The 14,148-nt window shown below is 45.0% G+C and overlaps 1 protein-coding gene across 4 annotated transcripts in view; it reads right to left on the minus strand.

Moving 5' to 3' along the window:
- Window positions 1-1,848: 1,848 nt before the first annotated feature.
- The window catches only part of ep300b (EP300 lysine acetyltransferase b), a 30,682-nt gene continuing 18,382 nt past the window's right edge, over window positions 1,849-14,148 (minus strand). For all 4 annotated transcript variants that reach the window (XM_085453622.1, XM_085453621.1, XM_085453620.1 and 1 more), the window contains exons 21-30: window positions 13,605-13,661; window positions 13,377-13,454; window positions 12,837-12,904; window positions 9,813-9,963; window positions 8,460-8,720; window positions 8,184-8,349; window positions 7,785-7,952; window positions 7,538-7,699; window positions 6,446-6,727; window positions 1,849-6,307 (exon numbers count right to left, since the gene is read on the minus strand). In XM_085453622.1, coding sequence (XP_085309748.1) covers window positions 3,242-6,307; window positions 6,446-6,727; window positions 7,538-7,699; window positions 7,785-7,952; window positions 8,184-8,349; window positions 8,460-8,720; window positions 9,813-9,963; window positions 12,837-12,904; window positions 13,377-13,454; window positions 13,605-13,661 — 4,459 coding nt within the window. In that variant the 3' untranslated portion in view covers window positions 1,849-3,241. The remainder of the gene's footprint in view (window positions 6,308-6,445; window positions 6,728-7,537; window positions 7,700-7,784; window positions 7,953-8,183; window positions 8,350-8,459; window positions 8,721-9,812; window positions 9,964-12,836; window positions 12,905-13,376; window positions 13,455-13,604; window positions 13,662-14,148) is intronic.

Consider the following 14,148-nt stretch of genomic DNA (forward strand, 5'->3'; position numbering starts at 1 on the left):
TGGCACAAATATAACGGTGTACAGAAAGAGTTGAGCGTGCACGGGCAGAAATGTTGAGAGCGTGAGCGACACATTGCGAGCGCAAATACAAAAACTGAGCGAGAGGGGCTGCTATTGTGCGTGTGTATATGGATAATAGCAAACACGGATATACATTTTTTGCATGCAGCAATGAATTTTGTTCACTCAAATTCAGCTTTTCTTCGCTCAAAATAAATTTCTCCTCAAAATGCAACACTTGCACCTGCAAACCTTTTTTACGTGCGCTCAGAATAGTGGCACAAAAATAACGCCATAGTATAGACAAATGCTGTTGTTTCTGTGATGTAGCAAAGAACAAAGTAAGCATTACGTTAAGTTTAAGTAAGACTTCACTGGCAAATGAATCAAATCTATACAAAGTGCTCTGTGTTTGCAGCCTCTGCCCTTCTTCTTCATCATTTCTGTCGCTGGATATCAGCTTCTTGGCCAAATCCTGATTGATGGCGATCACAGTTGATAGGTTTGTAGCATAAACCTATTCGCTGGAACGTTAAGACAATATAATTACACTGCAAGCAAGACACAAGTAGGCAAACTTCTTCATGGTACTCGTGCACGGGAGAGAACCGGACAGGCACCGTTCCTTCGCTTGACCCCAGTAGCTCTCGTCCGTTCTCCCATACACTGTCCTTTTATTGAGGTTACATGAATATGCATAGGTTCATTAACATACGACGTCTACATACAAACAAAGAGTACCTTGCCTGTGTGTGTGTGTGTGTGTGTGTGTGTGTGTGTGTGTGTGTGTGTGTGTGGACTGCTGATCAAAGGGTCAAACATCCTTGGTCAGGAAGAGGGTAGCCTCCCCCTCACCCTAGATGGTTCATCCTAGATAACACGGTGAGGAAGTCCTGCAGTTCATCTAAACAAAGAGCACTTAGACTAGAACAGATGTAGCTACGTTAATCCTACCATAAAATAATAAGACACGGTATGACCTCTCATGCTCCCAAAGTGCTGTCTAATACACACAAAGTTTGCAGACTATCAAGGATCAAAACCTCTACCAATCTACAACTAATTACAAAACTCTAAGCATATATAAGTAAATATTTCTAAGCATAAATGACAATCAACAATACAAATCTAACAACAGTTTGCTGGCTTCTCCTTGTCCACCTGCTTTTAAAGGATTGACCACTAATCCTCAGTTGGATTAAGATCTGGGGAGTTTCCTGGCCATGGATCCAAAATGTGAATTTGATGATCTCCAGGCCATTTAGTTATCATTTTTATCTCGTGATATCACGCTGGAAAACGTGCAAATTGCCCCCCAGATTGAGGAATGAGGGCAAGCAGAAGCTTGTAAACTGTGATCATCTTCGTCATTGATCATGTATTTTAAGTCATAAGACTGGATTAATGGGAAGTCTGGGACAGCTAAGTGATTCTTCTAAGCTTTCAAAACCGTATCCCTGAGAGATCACTTCGGAATGGTTGTGGTTTGGATGTGAGCACCTGATGTGGAGCTCGTCTGTAGTACATCTCATCCGTCAACACCAACGCTGGTATTGGCATCAGATCGATACTTTGTTTCTATCCTCTAATGTGTATTTTTCCTTATTTGGAAATGAAAAATGTACCTCAAACATGCACTGTGAAAAATGTCAGAATCTTTTTGTCAACTGTCATGTCAATTTTTTTAGTCTTTAACACATTTAAACTACGGAAGTTGACCCAAAGTCGGGAACATTTCCAGGTCTCTGAAAGTCTTTTTTCAAAATGCATGAAATGCTGAAAGATGTGTTCTTTATTATCAAGTAATTATAGTAGCACTAACAAAGAGCCACACACAGGACGCACCGCTATTGGTAATTTTCATTTTATTATAAAAACAGTATTTGAGTCCACAGTTTGTTTCCTTTGTACAGTAAAAAATATTAAATTAACCTCCCAAAGGTCTTAGCAGAAAGATAAAGAGGATGGAGTTCATGGGGAGGAAGCTCACCCCAACTCCCTCTCGAAGAGTAGGCAGGGGGGATTTAAAGTCCAAGGGAAGCAGCAAAGGGGACGAGGCAGAAAGAGACGGAAACCAGCTGCTCACATCACCTTCTTTTGCCTCAGTTCTGTGCAACACAGTTCATTTGGATTGTTATCCTCTGTTTACTTCAAAACAGCAGAATCCTAAAAACACTAAAACCCCACCCCACTCTTTTTGTTTTTCATATCCCAGCCAATGTACTCAAAATGTTACAGGCACACAGGTATGCACCCCCCTCCCCAAGCCTCCACTGCTCCGTTTTAAGAGTCTTTAAAAAGGAAGGAGTGCACACACATTCGAGGGAGAGGGCTTTGCATGTTTGTGAGGCGGGGGGAGAAGAGTGTCTTCCAGCATGACTGATGTCCCAGAAAAACAAAAAGCTGTCCGGGAACGTCGGAAACACATCTGTTCAACACGTCAGACTCGGAGCAGACCCTCAACCTCTGCGAGAAAACACCAACATTTTCCCCAGCTGGAGAGAGTCGACTACAGACATCTAAATCTTAACAGTCAATAACAAAAATATATTTCTATAGGAATCGTAGCAGTCTCAAGGTACATAACCCCGCCCCCTCCCAAAATAAAAGAAATAAATAAAGCAAACCCAAACATTAAAAAATAAAAAAGGGAAGATATGCATCATATTTGGATCTACATTAACAATTATCCACATCACTCTAAAACAGAAAGAGTTTGACATAAGCAAAACAAAATGGATATATATTTATTTTAAAAAAAATTTGTATGCATGAAATCATTTCCTCTTTAATTCTCGATCACTTTTAAAATCTTAAAAACCATTTCTGAAAAAAACAACAACAACAAAAAAAGGCAAGTACTTGTATTTATCCCCCAAAAATATCACCTTTTGTGTACTCTGTAACAGGTGGCAGGATGGGGGTGGGTGGGGGTGCTAGAGAAGCAGTCTCCCTCTTTGTCCACAATTGGCAAAAAATATATATATATTAACAGCAATAACTTACAATTTATTTATTCTAATTCTTTTAACAACTGGTTGATTTCTTGTTCATCTCCCATAGGAAGTTCAGTTCAATGCATCTTTATTGAAAACATTTTAAATAACATTTAATAATAGTATTAAAAAAAGAAAGAAAAAAAGAAGGCTGAATAATAACAGTAATACTGTCCTGGGCGAGTGCAGTCTGTGCGAAGGATCACGGAGAACTTCAGCTCAGCTTGACACTTTGAGGAGAAGTCCTACATGATGTTTAAAGGGTTGTGATTCATGTTCTGGCTCAGCGGGTCCTGGCTGTTGCCCCCTGGCCCGTGCAGACCGGCCATGCCACTCAGCTGGGACAGCATGGCACTCTGGTCTGACCCAAATTGCTCCATAGTGTTCTGCTGCTGCTGCTGAGTCGTTGGCTGCTGCTGTTGCTGTGAAGGAACTACCATTCCCGGGTGGTGCTGGTTTAGATGGCTTGAGTGTGGCGAACCTGTCTGCAACTGGGGGGAGATGTGGTGCGGAGAAGGCTGAGGCTGCATGCGTGGGGACGGGCTAGAGTGCGGCGGCTGGGACTGGGGTCTGGGTGACGGTTGTGGGGACCGCACCTGGTTAGCCAAGGATGTGGGCAGAGGCTGGCCCTGCAGGTGTGGATGTGGAGACTGGGCGATCTGCTGCGGCTGCTGAGGGCTCATGGGGTTACTGTGCTGGGCTGGTGACCCACCGGGGCCCATATGTCGCTGCTGGAGCAATCTCTGGTGGAGCACTTGTAGGGCCTGAGAAGGTTGGGGTCCACTTTGTGCAGATTGAGGGACCTGGGGTGGCTGCTGAGGGCCTCCTACACCCTCTCCACCTGGACCTGCATCACCCCCTGGCAGGCCAGCCATGGTATGTTGCTGCTGCTGCTGCTGCATTTGGAGATGATGCTGTTGTTGAAGCCTCTGTTGGAGTGCCTGCTGCTGGGCCACAGAGCCTGGGTAGCCTTGCCCCTGCTGGCCCGGTGGACCACCAGGCTGCTGGGGACCAAGAGGCGGACCTCCAGGAGGACCCTGTCCCACAGTGGGAGGCTGCATCCCCGGCTGTCCCATGAATCCCTGGCCCTGTGGTGGCTGTGGTTGCTGAAACTGACCATGATTAATACCCATCTGCTGCTGCTGCTGCTGCTGCTGCTGAAGATGCCGTCTCATGAACAATTCTCTAAGCTGAGGATTGCTGATGTTTCCCATCTGTGGCCCCTGGCCCTGGATTCCTCTCCCCACTCCCTGCTGCTGCTGCTGCAGAGCTGCAACCTGCTGCTGCTGTAAACCGCTGAGCATCGGTCTCTGCTGCTGCTGCAGCTGCTGTACTTGCTGCAGCTGAGCCATAGTGGCGATGTTCACATTGGCCCCTCCCTGACCCCCCATGTGCATGCCTGGCTGACTAACACCAGCAGCATTCAAGTTCACCTGTGGTGCCCCACCTCCAATGACATTTCCAACAGGCCCCCCTGTGGGACCTGGTCCTCCTGGCACAGCCCCTGGTCCGCCAGGGCCCCCCTGCCCCCCCTTATACTTTGATGCCCTCTGTTTGATAAAAGCAGCCATCAGCTGTGGGTTTGACCGCAAGATGTTGAGGACTTGCTGTTGCTGAGGTGGAGAGCTAGGTGAGCGGAGCATCCGTAACAGCTCCTGGAGGGCTGCTTGGGGGAAGTTTCCACCAGCAGCGCCAACCCCCTGGATACCAGTGGCTCCAGGTACACCTGTGACCCCGCCTCCAGCGCCTTGCTGCTGCACCATATTCATCAAGGCAGCATGGCCCTGAGCCTGTTGGTGCTGCTGCTGCTGCTGCTGAGCGGCCATCATGCCAGTGTGGCCCACTTGGTTCATCATAGCTTGTCTCTGGTGGGGCGGCATCCCCTGGGCTGTCCACTGTGTTTGCTGCTGCTGTGGGTTCTGAAGTGGAGCTCCCATCCTCTGCTGCTGGAGCTGTACCTGAGGGGGCAGCTGGCCATGTGGGATGTTACCTTGCTGAGGAGGCTGCTGCATGGGCCCGCTGGTGCCAACCATCATCCCTGTAGGAGCACCTTGCTGCTGATCCATGTGGGCCCGAGCAGCTGTCACTGCCACTTGGGTCTGCGGTGGCATGCCCTGGGCTCCTACCATGCCTACAGACCCTGGGTGTCCCATGCCCATCTGCTGACCTTGACCTTGTTGATGTTGAGTGTGAGAAGGCATCAACTTTCCAGCTGCCTGGGCTGCCTGTCTCTGTAGTGCCATCTTCCTTTGAGCGTCAGCCACCTGCTGAATCTTCATAGCGATTTCTACAGCTGCCGGTGGAGGGCCAGAAGGTTGCTGCTGTGGAAGGGAGGGCTGGCTCGGCGGCTGGTTAGGAGGTTGCTGGCTCCCAATGTTTCCAGTCATGACAGCGCCACCAGGCTGCTGCTGTTGTTGGGGAGGCGTGGCAGAGCCAAGGACTGGTTTACCTTGGGACTGGTGGACTGGTGAGGAGCCTGGAGGTCTGCTGGAAAATTGAGGCAAACTGTTGTGGTGCTGCTGGAGCTGCTGAGGGTTGGTCACTGCTCCACTGGGCTGCTGCTGATGTTGTGGAGAGTTCATTATCCCACCACCACCACCTCCCCCTCCTCCTCCTGGAATTTGCTGGAACTGATGATGAAGGGCAAGCTGGGGAGGCATCCCTCCTGGCTGCTGCTGCACTCCTGGACCAGGACCCATTCCCTGCTGCGGGACTGGAGGCATTGACTGAGTCGGGGTTTGAGGAGTTGGAGGCTGCGTTCCACCAGATGTTGGGGTACTAGGCGCTGTGGTAACATTGTTTCCTGGTGATGGAAGTCCAACTGCAGATCCGCCCGGTGGCCCTCCAGCTGGCTGGGTCACCCGCTGCATGGTGGCCATCCTCCTTCTCAGCATCTGGGCCTGCTGCAGTCTGTGCTGCAGCTGCTGCTGCCGGAGTTTCTGCTTAATGTTCAGACAGAACGGGACAGGACATTTGTTCTCCTGGCAGTGTTTGGCGTGGTAGCAGCACAGAGCAATGAGCTGCTTGCAGATAGGACAGCCGCCATTGGTCTTGCGCTTGCAGCCCTTTGTGTGCTGCACAACGCGCTTCATCTTCTGACAGGACGGCAGCGAGCAGTTGGCATTGCGACACTGGCAAGCGTGGACCAGCGACTGGATGCAGCGCTGGATGCTGAGACGGCGAGAGTCACCGGGGCTTTGAGTAGCTGCCGCTGCCTGGTTGCTGCTGTCGTCATCCAGGCCAAGCCCCAGCTTTTCCATCTTGTGCTCATGACCCTTAGTGTTGTAGCAGGTGATGCACAAGTCATAGTCCTGGAAAATTAGGCAAAATTAATCGTTTAATAACACAAAACTGATAGATTAACTAACATATGCTACTGTGAAATGAAAAATTGTGCTTTAAAAAAAAAGATCTGAATATTCATAAAGTACAGTTTAAATGTTTCTCACCTCGCAGACAGTGCAGTGGAAGCGAGTCTCCACGTGGTGTTTACACTCGTTGCAGGTATAGACGAAGCGGTCCTGGCTCTGGTTGTGGAGCTCCACCAACATACACATGGAGCTCCACTTGGACCTCCTGAGAGAGCTGAACTCCAAGTGCTTGTCTCTGGCCAGAGTTAGAAAGGCATCACGGCCGTCCATCAGATCGCAGGCCATTAGAGGATCTGGGTCGGTGATGGGGGGCAGTGAGTTGGCGGTGGGACCAGCAATGAGGCGGATGACGAAGAAGACCTGCCAGTTTAAAGCGAGGAAAATATTTAACCAACCTTTAACAAGATCTGATTTAGTATGTTTATGCGGGAAGATAAAACTGAGGGAAAATGTGTCTTTTTTTCCCCTGCAGATCAGTGAGTCAGTGTTTTGTTTTGTTTTTCAATAAAATGTTACCATCATTGCACTAAACAATTTTGGTCTCTTTTCTTTTTTAGACTTAAAGTTGAGGATCATTAGAAGCGTGGTTGCTTTGAAGGACAAGTAGGTGCCACTCAGACCACTAGCTTCCTGCTAGGTGTCACAGAACTGGACCTCTGAACTGGGGCAGACTTAAATGCAGCTGCTTGCTTTGTGGCTTCTTCAAAATAATTTATTTCAGTGCGTGAAATTAAAGGATTTTATTAGTCTGTTGCATACAATGTATGTGTGCAACTTGCTTTTTGGTGTCAGCTGATAACTTCCCTTCCCCCTTTTGTCCAGCTGTAGTCACTTCTGGTGCCAAAAACACAGCTGACAACAGGTCATGATGGTATGGATGAAGCTTCAAAAACGGGAGCTCACAAACCAGCAGTGGCATAACACTGGCTGTTTCCATCTTTTATATACAGGCCATGAAACAAGGTGACTTTCTTGTTAATGGTTGTGTTGCCAAAAGGCATCTTTGAGGTTGCACTAAGCACATGGACTGTGTTTTAATGCCGCCGTATTAAGTAAGTAATATCAGAACTGCTCCACAAATCAGTCTGATGGCTGATAGTGGTATAAATATGCTGCAGTGTCGAGTAAGAGAGTAAGCAGCGGCACTACGACTAAATTAGACTTGCATACCTCTTTATGTTTCTCCATTGTGGCGTAAAGTTTCTGGGAAAGGTCGTTGGAAACGTTGGGCATCCCTGGTTTTTTCTTATTGGCTCGGCTCAAGCTGCTCTTGTTCTTGCTCGTCTTTTTATTGTTCTTCTTTTTGGCATTCTTGCTGTCTCCTTTTATGGCCTGTGAACGTTTAAATGTCAATTAAGCAAGAGGACACCGCGAATATATATATTGTGACAAAAATTGAGGACCTTGTTCCACTCACATCTGTGCTCTCATTAGAGGTGCTGTTCTCCTCCCTCTTCCTCTCCTCCTCCTCCTGTTCCAGTTCCTTGATGCTCTCCTCCAGGACGTTAGGCCAGAAGTCGCCCTCAAAGTATGGCAGCTCCTTGGCACTGGTCAGCCGGTCTTCTGTTGCCTGCTTGAAAATGTCCTAAAGGGATGACGAGGACGAAACAAGGTAATGCTGTTAATGAGGTTTCAGAGGGTCACACAAAGCATGCAAGAAAACTATGTTAAAGACAGTCCAGGGCGATGGAAACCGTAAGAAGCCACATGAAACTACCAGAGTACCTACAAGAACAGCTTGTAAATGGACTCATTTGCTCAAAGAATCTGGGACAACCAGACACAGAGCATGAGAATTAGGGATAAACTGTCTCACCTTGTAATCATGGACTACGCGCTCAGACACAGCCTTGTCCAGCATCTTCTTGTACCATTCCTGCAAGCGTTTAGGCTTGGGGATCTTCTGGTCCAGTGGGTGACAGTGGAAGATGTAGTCATCCCCTTCACTAGGAGGACAGGCCCAGATATGCCCTGTTGTAAACCTGAGACAGGGAGACAAGGAGCCTTTTATATAAAACTGAGCTTTTCATGCAACTAAAAGCATTCAGAAACAGCAAATGTAACACAAAGAAACTCTAAGCTCCTGTCTTACCCCAGCCTTTTGACATACTCCAGGTAGCCCAGCAGGATCTCGTGATAGACTGCAGTCCTGAGGTGTCGAGGTTTGAAGAAGTGCACGCTGTCCAGGTAGGAAATGTACACTCGCCTCTGATTGGGAGGAGGGCAATCTGAGCCGTACTCTTGAACGTGCATGCCGAAAAAGCAAACGTCCGCTCCGTCAACGTCCTCGAATGCAAACAGGGCTTTCATCCTGTACGGGAAAGACTCGGCCATCTCTCCGTTGTCCACAAACCTGATAGGGAACAAAAATAGGTGAAGAAAACTGGCGTCAAACATTATCAGCAAATGAAGAAACTTGACTGTGGCACGTGTGAACACAGACTACAGCCATGCAGCGCTTTTACCGAGTGAGCTAAAATCTGGTTAGGACAAAACTGTCAAAGCCAAAGGGGTTGGATGTTAAATGAGACGCAAGTAATCACTGAAATCAATTCAGATTGCAGCTTTCCTCCTTCTCGACTTGCTGGACACTTGATTTAATCTTTAATCTCCTCACTCACTGCTGAGTCACCTCTCATCTTCCCTTTTGATAATCTCATAATGATTTGCCTCGTCGCTGTGAAACGTAGGGAAGTATTCTTCTCACTGATTCCTTCAAGGATTCATACATACTTGCAGAGCCCGACAGAATATTTGATCATTTAAAACGCTGATATATTAGCTGATGTTTTTTTTTATTCATTTCAGACACACAAAGCACAGATTTACCCAATACTTGTTATCTGTAGTTTTTCTTAATGAGTTCCTACTAAAATAGTATGACAAAGCAGTTTAAAATATTGTTTTGAGCGTTTATCGGGTTTCAAACAAATGATATTAACAGGAAAGGTGCAGAGTGCCCCCTAGAGGACAATATACACAACACTACATCTCATAACCTTGTTTAGGATATTTCTCTCCTTTGTTTTTTAACTTTCATTTTCATTTATTGACCATTACAAACACTGATATAAAGAATGATACCGATAACATATCAGTATCAATATCCACCAATATATCCGCCACACTGATATATCTGCGCTAACTCTATGTAGAACAGGGATCAGTGTTTTCTCACACTTTAAATCATTTTTCATTGTTCCTGCAAAACTGACAAACATGATCTTAACTTATTACCCTTCACTTACATTTTTTTTATGCACATACTGATATTTTTGTTAATACATGTAATAATATGTAGCACCTCAAAACTTTCACCTACCAAAATCACAGCTTACCGTAATAACTCCTCCCATAGCAATTAGGAGTTTCCATGGATTCCCACCTCTAATCAGTAATTATGTTCCCCAAAAACCTGCAGCAGCAGTGAAATTTAACTGTTTACCTGGACTTCATTCCCGGCTTGACTTCAACCACCTTGTCTGAGACATGGACCACACGAATGGTGACCTCTCCAGACTCGGGATGGTTTTGCCGCTTGATGTAGTCGTTCACGCGAGTTTCTAAAAAGCTCCCCAACTTGGTTTGAGGAAGCCCTGCGGACACAGAGAAACAGGTGTGACCAAATAACAGGGCTGAGAGGTACCACTATTCTCACACTGTAGTTTTTGGTGAACAAGTATTTTAACTTCTTTATTTGTGAAAAACTGGAAGCAGCTGTGGGACAGAGCCTTTTTCTGACTTCATTCATTGAAAACCTCCACCAACAAATATCTACTACCTTGTATCCAGGAAACAGACCTCCATACAACACATTTCATCAGCCTCACTCCAGTATAATCAATCTAATCTTTTGTCCTCCATTTGTTCAGTTTCCTCAGGTTTTTAAAGCACAAACTGCACACCCCACAGAGATATGGGAGATATCTCAATGAATCAACTCATTGGTGCAAAAACACCACTTTATGTCTGCCAAACGGTGTTACCGATGGCATTATCATATATTAAACTAAAGATAAGGGAACAAACAATGTGTTTTTGTGACAGGCTGCTAGTAACAAAGTGTTTAAAGTAGGGGTGGAAATTTAACGCATTAATTGCAATGAATTTGAAAATATAACGCATTAAAAAATAATGCATTTAATCGCACTTTGAATTCCTAGCTAAGGGGAATTTTTGTTGATGCACGATTTCCTGGTATACCGATTACACTGATGCACACATCAGAGCTACAAAGCATCAGAAGAAAGCGCATTGCTAGGACTGATGGGAGGCAAATTTCATTTCAAAAGACTACCTGATCGAACTGGACCTGAAAAAAGTCAGATGCAAGGACTGGACTGAAAAAGCAGCCAATGTCCAAAAACTTTGAAAGATGAAGAAACTGCTGCTCAAGACCACGAAAACGCAAAAAACTAAAGTCAGGACAGTCTGGATCATTGGAAAGCAAAGTGTAAAGAAATGAAGGGAAACTCAGGTTTATGTATAGGATGGCATTTCTAAGTTAAATGTACTTATAAAAACACTGAGAAATCCCTTCTTTCAGCATGGATGACTAATGCTAACCAGGCATAGTTTTCTGGGTAAAATCCAAATCTACATCAAAAAACAAAAAAAGAGCCTTGCTGGCAGCTTTCTTTACTGTTTTTCTGAGTCTGCTGGTGACAAAAACAACACCATTCTAGTAACTTTGCACGATTTACAGTTCAAAATAATCCTCATTTATCCTGCAGTGTATAGCAGGGGGGTAATACTGAACAGAATTGCAGAAACGGGTATTTAAAAGAGTAAATAAATGAATTGCACTATCATACTGTCTGCAATAATACTGGTATAAAGACATAAGGTCATATTAATGCTATGACAATGCCATAGATTTACACTCCCTACTGCCTGCAACAATTAGATGATCTGAGCATTCCTAAAAACTGTGTCAGATGATGACTGAAGTGCAGTGCTTTTCAAAATATACAAGAAACGTGTTCCTGCTGAAGGTGAAAACAAACTTGTTTAACCACTTGAGGCAAAAACCAGGCTACGAAGGAGGAGATACTAACAGCTGCTCATGTGCAACCCAGATGTAAACAAAAGAGCCTGCCGAGCACTGCTGGTGCTGCACTCCACATGACAGGAAGAGCATACAGTGGACAGAAATCACTGATGCGGTTACATACTTCGAAGTGAGGGCTTCAAGCAGCTAAAAAGATCAAAGATACGACAACCCAGACAGATTTTCAAGATTAGGTTACTTTAGTTACTGTTGCCTCAATGTCCAGGGAAAATACGACTTTGGCTACTTTTGTGCTTTTAATCTCAGCCTGATCTTTTTGTTAACACTATTATCGTTTTTCTTTTAAAAGGAAAAAAATAATGAAATTGTGGACACAAGCGGTGGAAATAAGCTTTCTCCAAAGGGTGGATGGGCTCTTCCCTAGCATAGGGTGAGGAGTTCAGTCATTCAGGAGGGGCTCAAAGTAGAGCCGCTGCTTCTCTACATCGAAAGGAGCCAGCTAACGCAGTTGCCTCTTAGGTAAGGTGTTCGGGTTAGGGATGTCCTACTGAGAGCAGCCCCCCCCCCCGGGGGAGACCCAGGACACAATCTCCCTCTTGGCTGGCCTGCGAATGCCTTGGTGATTCGCCAGATAAGCAGGAGGAGGTGGCTGGCAAAAAGGAGGTCTGGCCTTCCTTGCCCCCGAAACTCGATTTCACATAATTGGGATAAAATGGCTCGATGATTTATTGTTTTGTTATTTTAGATTTTAACTGTGTTTTCTAGTTTTAGACTGGTCGGTCAGTCTAATTTTTTGCCCCTCATCTCTAGGTCACACTTTAAATGAGGAAGTAGAGGGTGGCTGATATTGCCTTGAAATTATATCACTATTTCACGACAATAAAGATGAAAAAAAATATATATATATATACTGAAGGTTTTATTCATGCTTGCGCTTGAAACATATATTAGTGGAAGTAAATCAATCCTTACTGCCGGTGACACAAACCTTATTTGTCTAGATTATTTATCAAGATTGTTTAACAGGTGATGTAGCATAATGTAAACATAAAGACAGTCAACATTGATTTTATTCTGTGGCAAGTTTTGGTACATTTTTTAAATTATATACATTTTTCATTTATCTTCTAAGAGAGGCATTGAATTCATGTGAAGAGAAGATTTGTACATTAGCAGGAATGCACACCAGTGTTATAACAGTGTGAACGCAGTGTTATGTTTATGTGACAGTGCAATAAAAACATTTGTCACTACAATAAATATATAAAAATCAATGACCAATCCTGACACATAATCACAAATCTCAGCACCGATCAAAATAATTGTCCAAGCCAATTTTCTTCTGATTAGTTGCCTCTCTCAAACAGGTGCTTTATTAAAAATATGTGGGTAGGGCGAAGAAGAGAAGCAGAGGTGTAAGGACTAAGCATTAGACGAGCCCAGCTTTATTCCACTTACTTTTGGCGGCGTATTTGTTTTCTTTCCGTGTCTTATTGGCCTTTTTGAGACAGCTGTCACAAACAAATCTGGAAGTGAAAATTCAACGGTTAGATTTGGAGGTTACCATCAGCTCTGTCACAATAATCAGCAGTGACAGTGACAAAGCGGCTCTAATCAAGACATGACTCGGCCTTTCATGCTAGTCCTCCTTTCTTTAAACAACTCTAATGAGTGGGAAATCACTCACATCTCTCAATTAAAAACAGACCACACATGTAGGGAGGTCAATCTTGGAGGAATGAGTCTCTTTGCTACGGGACTGCCGCCACGCTGTCAAGCATTTTTGACACCCCCACCCCGATGTAGCGTTTGAGATTTAAAACCTATTTTAAATCAGCAGCAGCTGGAAAAGTGAATGTCAGACCCAACATTTGTAGTTGGGCATATTAAGTGATTTTAGTTAAAAAAAAAAGAAAAAAAAGAATGGAGATTATATTCCAGACCCAGTCACGCAGAGAGCGTGTGTGTTCGCGTGTGTGTCTGTGATAGCTGGCTCACCCTGACGGCCATATGGTTTCATTATGGAGGACGCAGATCTGGTGCATTTTACGGCCGCAGTCGATACATTCCACAAGTCTGAGCGGGGAGAGAGCGCGAGGAGACAAAAGACAGACGTTCAAAAGTTAGTACAGTGAAAACATCACACCCGAGGAAATAACCCGCTTGATTCCTCGAGAACCTTTAACACAATAATGGCTCTCAAATGAGTTAAGAAGGGCTACATACAGCTCGGGGTCAAGCGTGTCGTTCTTCTTCCGCTGGAACTGGTCTTTGTTGATGGAGCTGTGGGAAAAATCAGAAAGAACCAGCTGTAATCAACTCAGCCCTCTGCAGACTGCAGGCTGCATTTCCTTCATTCGGAAATGTTTACAACAAATTCAAAATGTGCCCACTGCCTCAACACTTCCCCTCTACATGCTCTCATCCTGATCATCTGTCATGGAAGACAAAGCAATAATAGGAAGCTCTTCTAACCCACAGAGCCGCCACAAACTAATCCTGTGCAGCTCAACACTGTTTAATCCTACAGGACTCACTGTTAATTATCTGGACCATTTTCTCGCTCATTCAACAACTGGGTCAGTAAATATCAGGACTAGAACTTTGTGACTGATTATTCCATTATTCATTTGATCAGTAAAATCTGCAGCCTGTTTCCTAAGCTGCAAGATGCCACTTAGCGAATGTTTTGCCCAGGCTGAGCTCAGTTTACTACCATGTGTGATAAGTGTGTGGCATTGGTTCTCATTTTGGCTAACAGAAAGATTCA

The sequence above is a fragment of the Copadichromis virginalis genome, linkage group LG4 (assembly GCF_057382275.1).
Source record: "Copadichromis virginalis isolate Kocher_CV1m ecotype Utaka linkage group LG4, C_Virginalis_male_GT1.1, whole genome shotgun sequence".
NCBI classification, from domain to species: Eukaryota; Metazoa; Chordata; class Actinopteri; order Cichliformes; family Cichlidae; genus Copadichromis; species Copadichromis virginalis.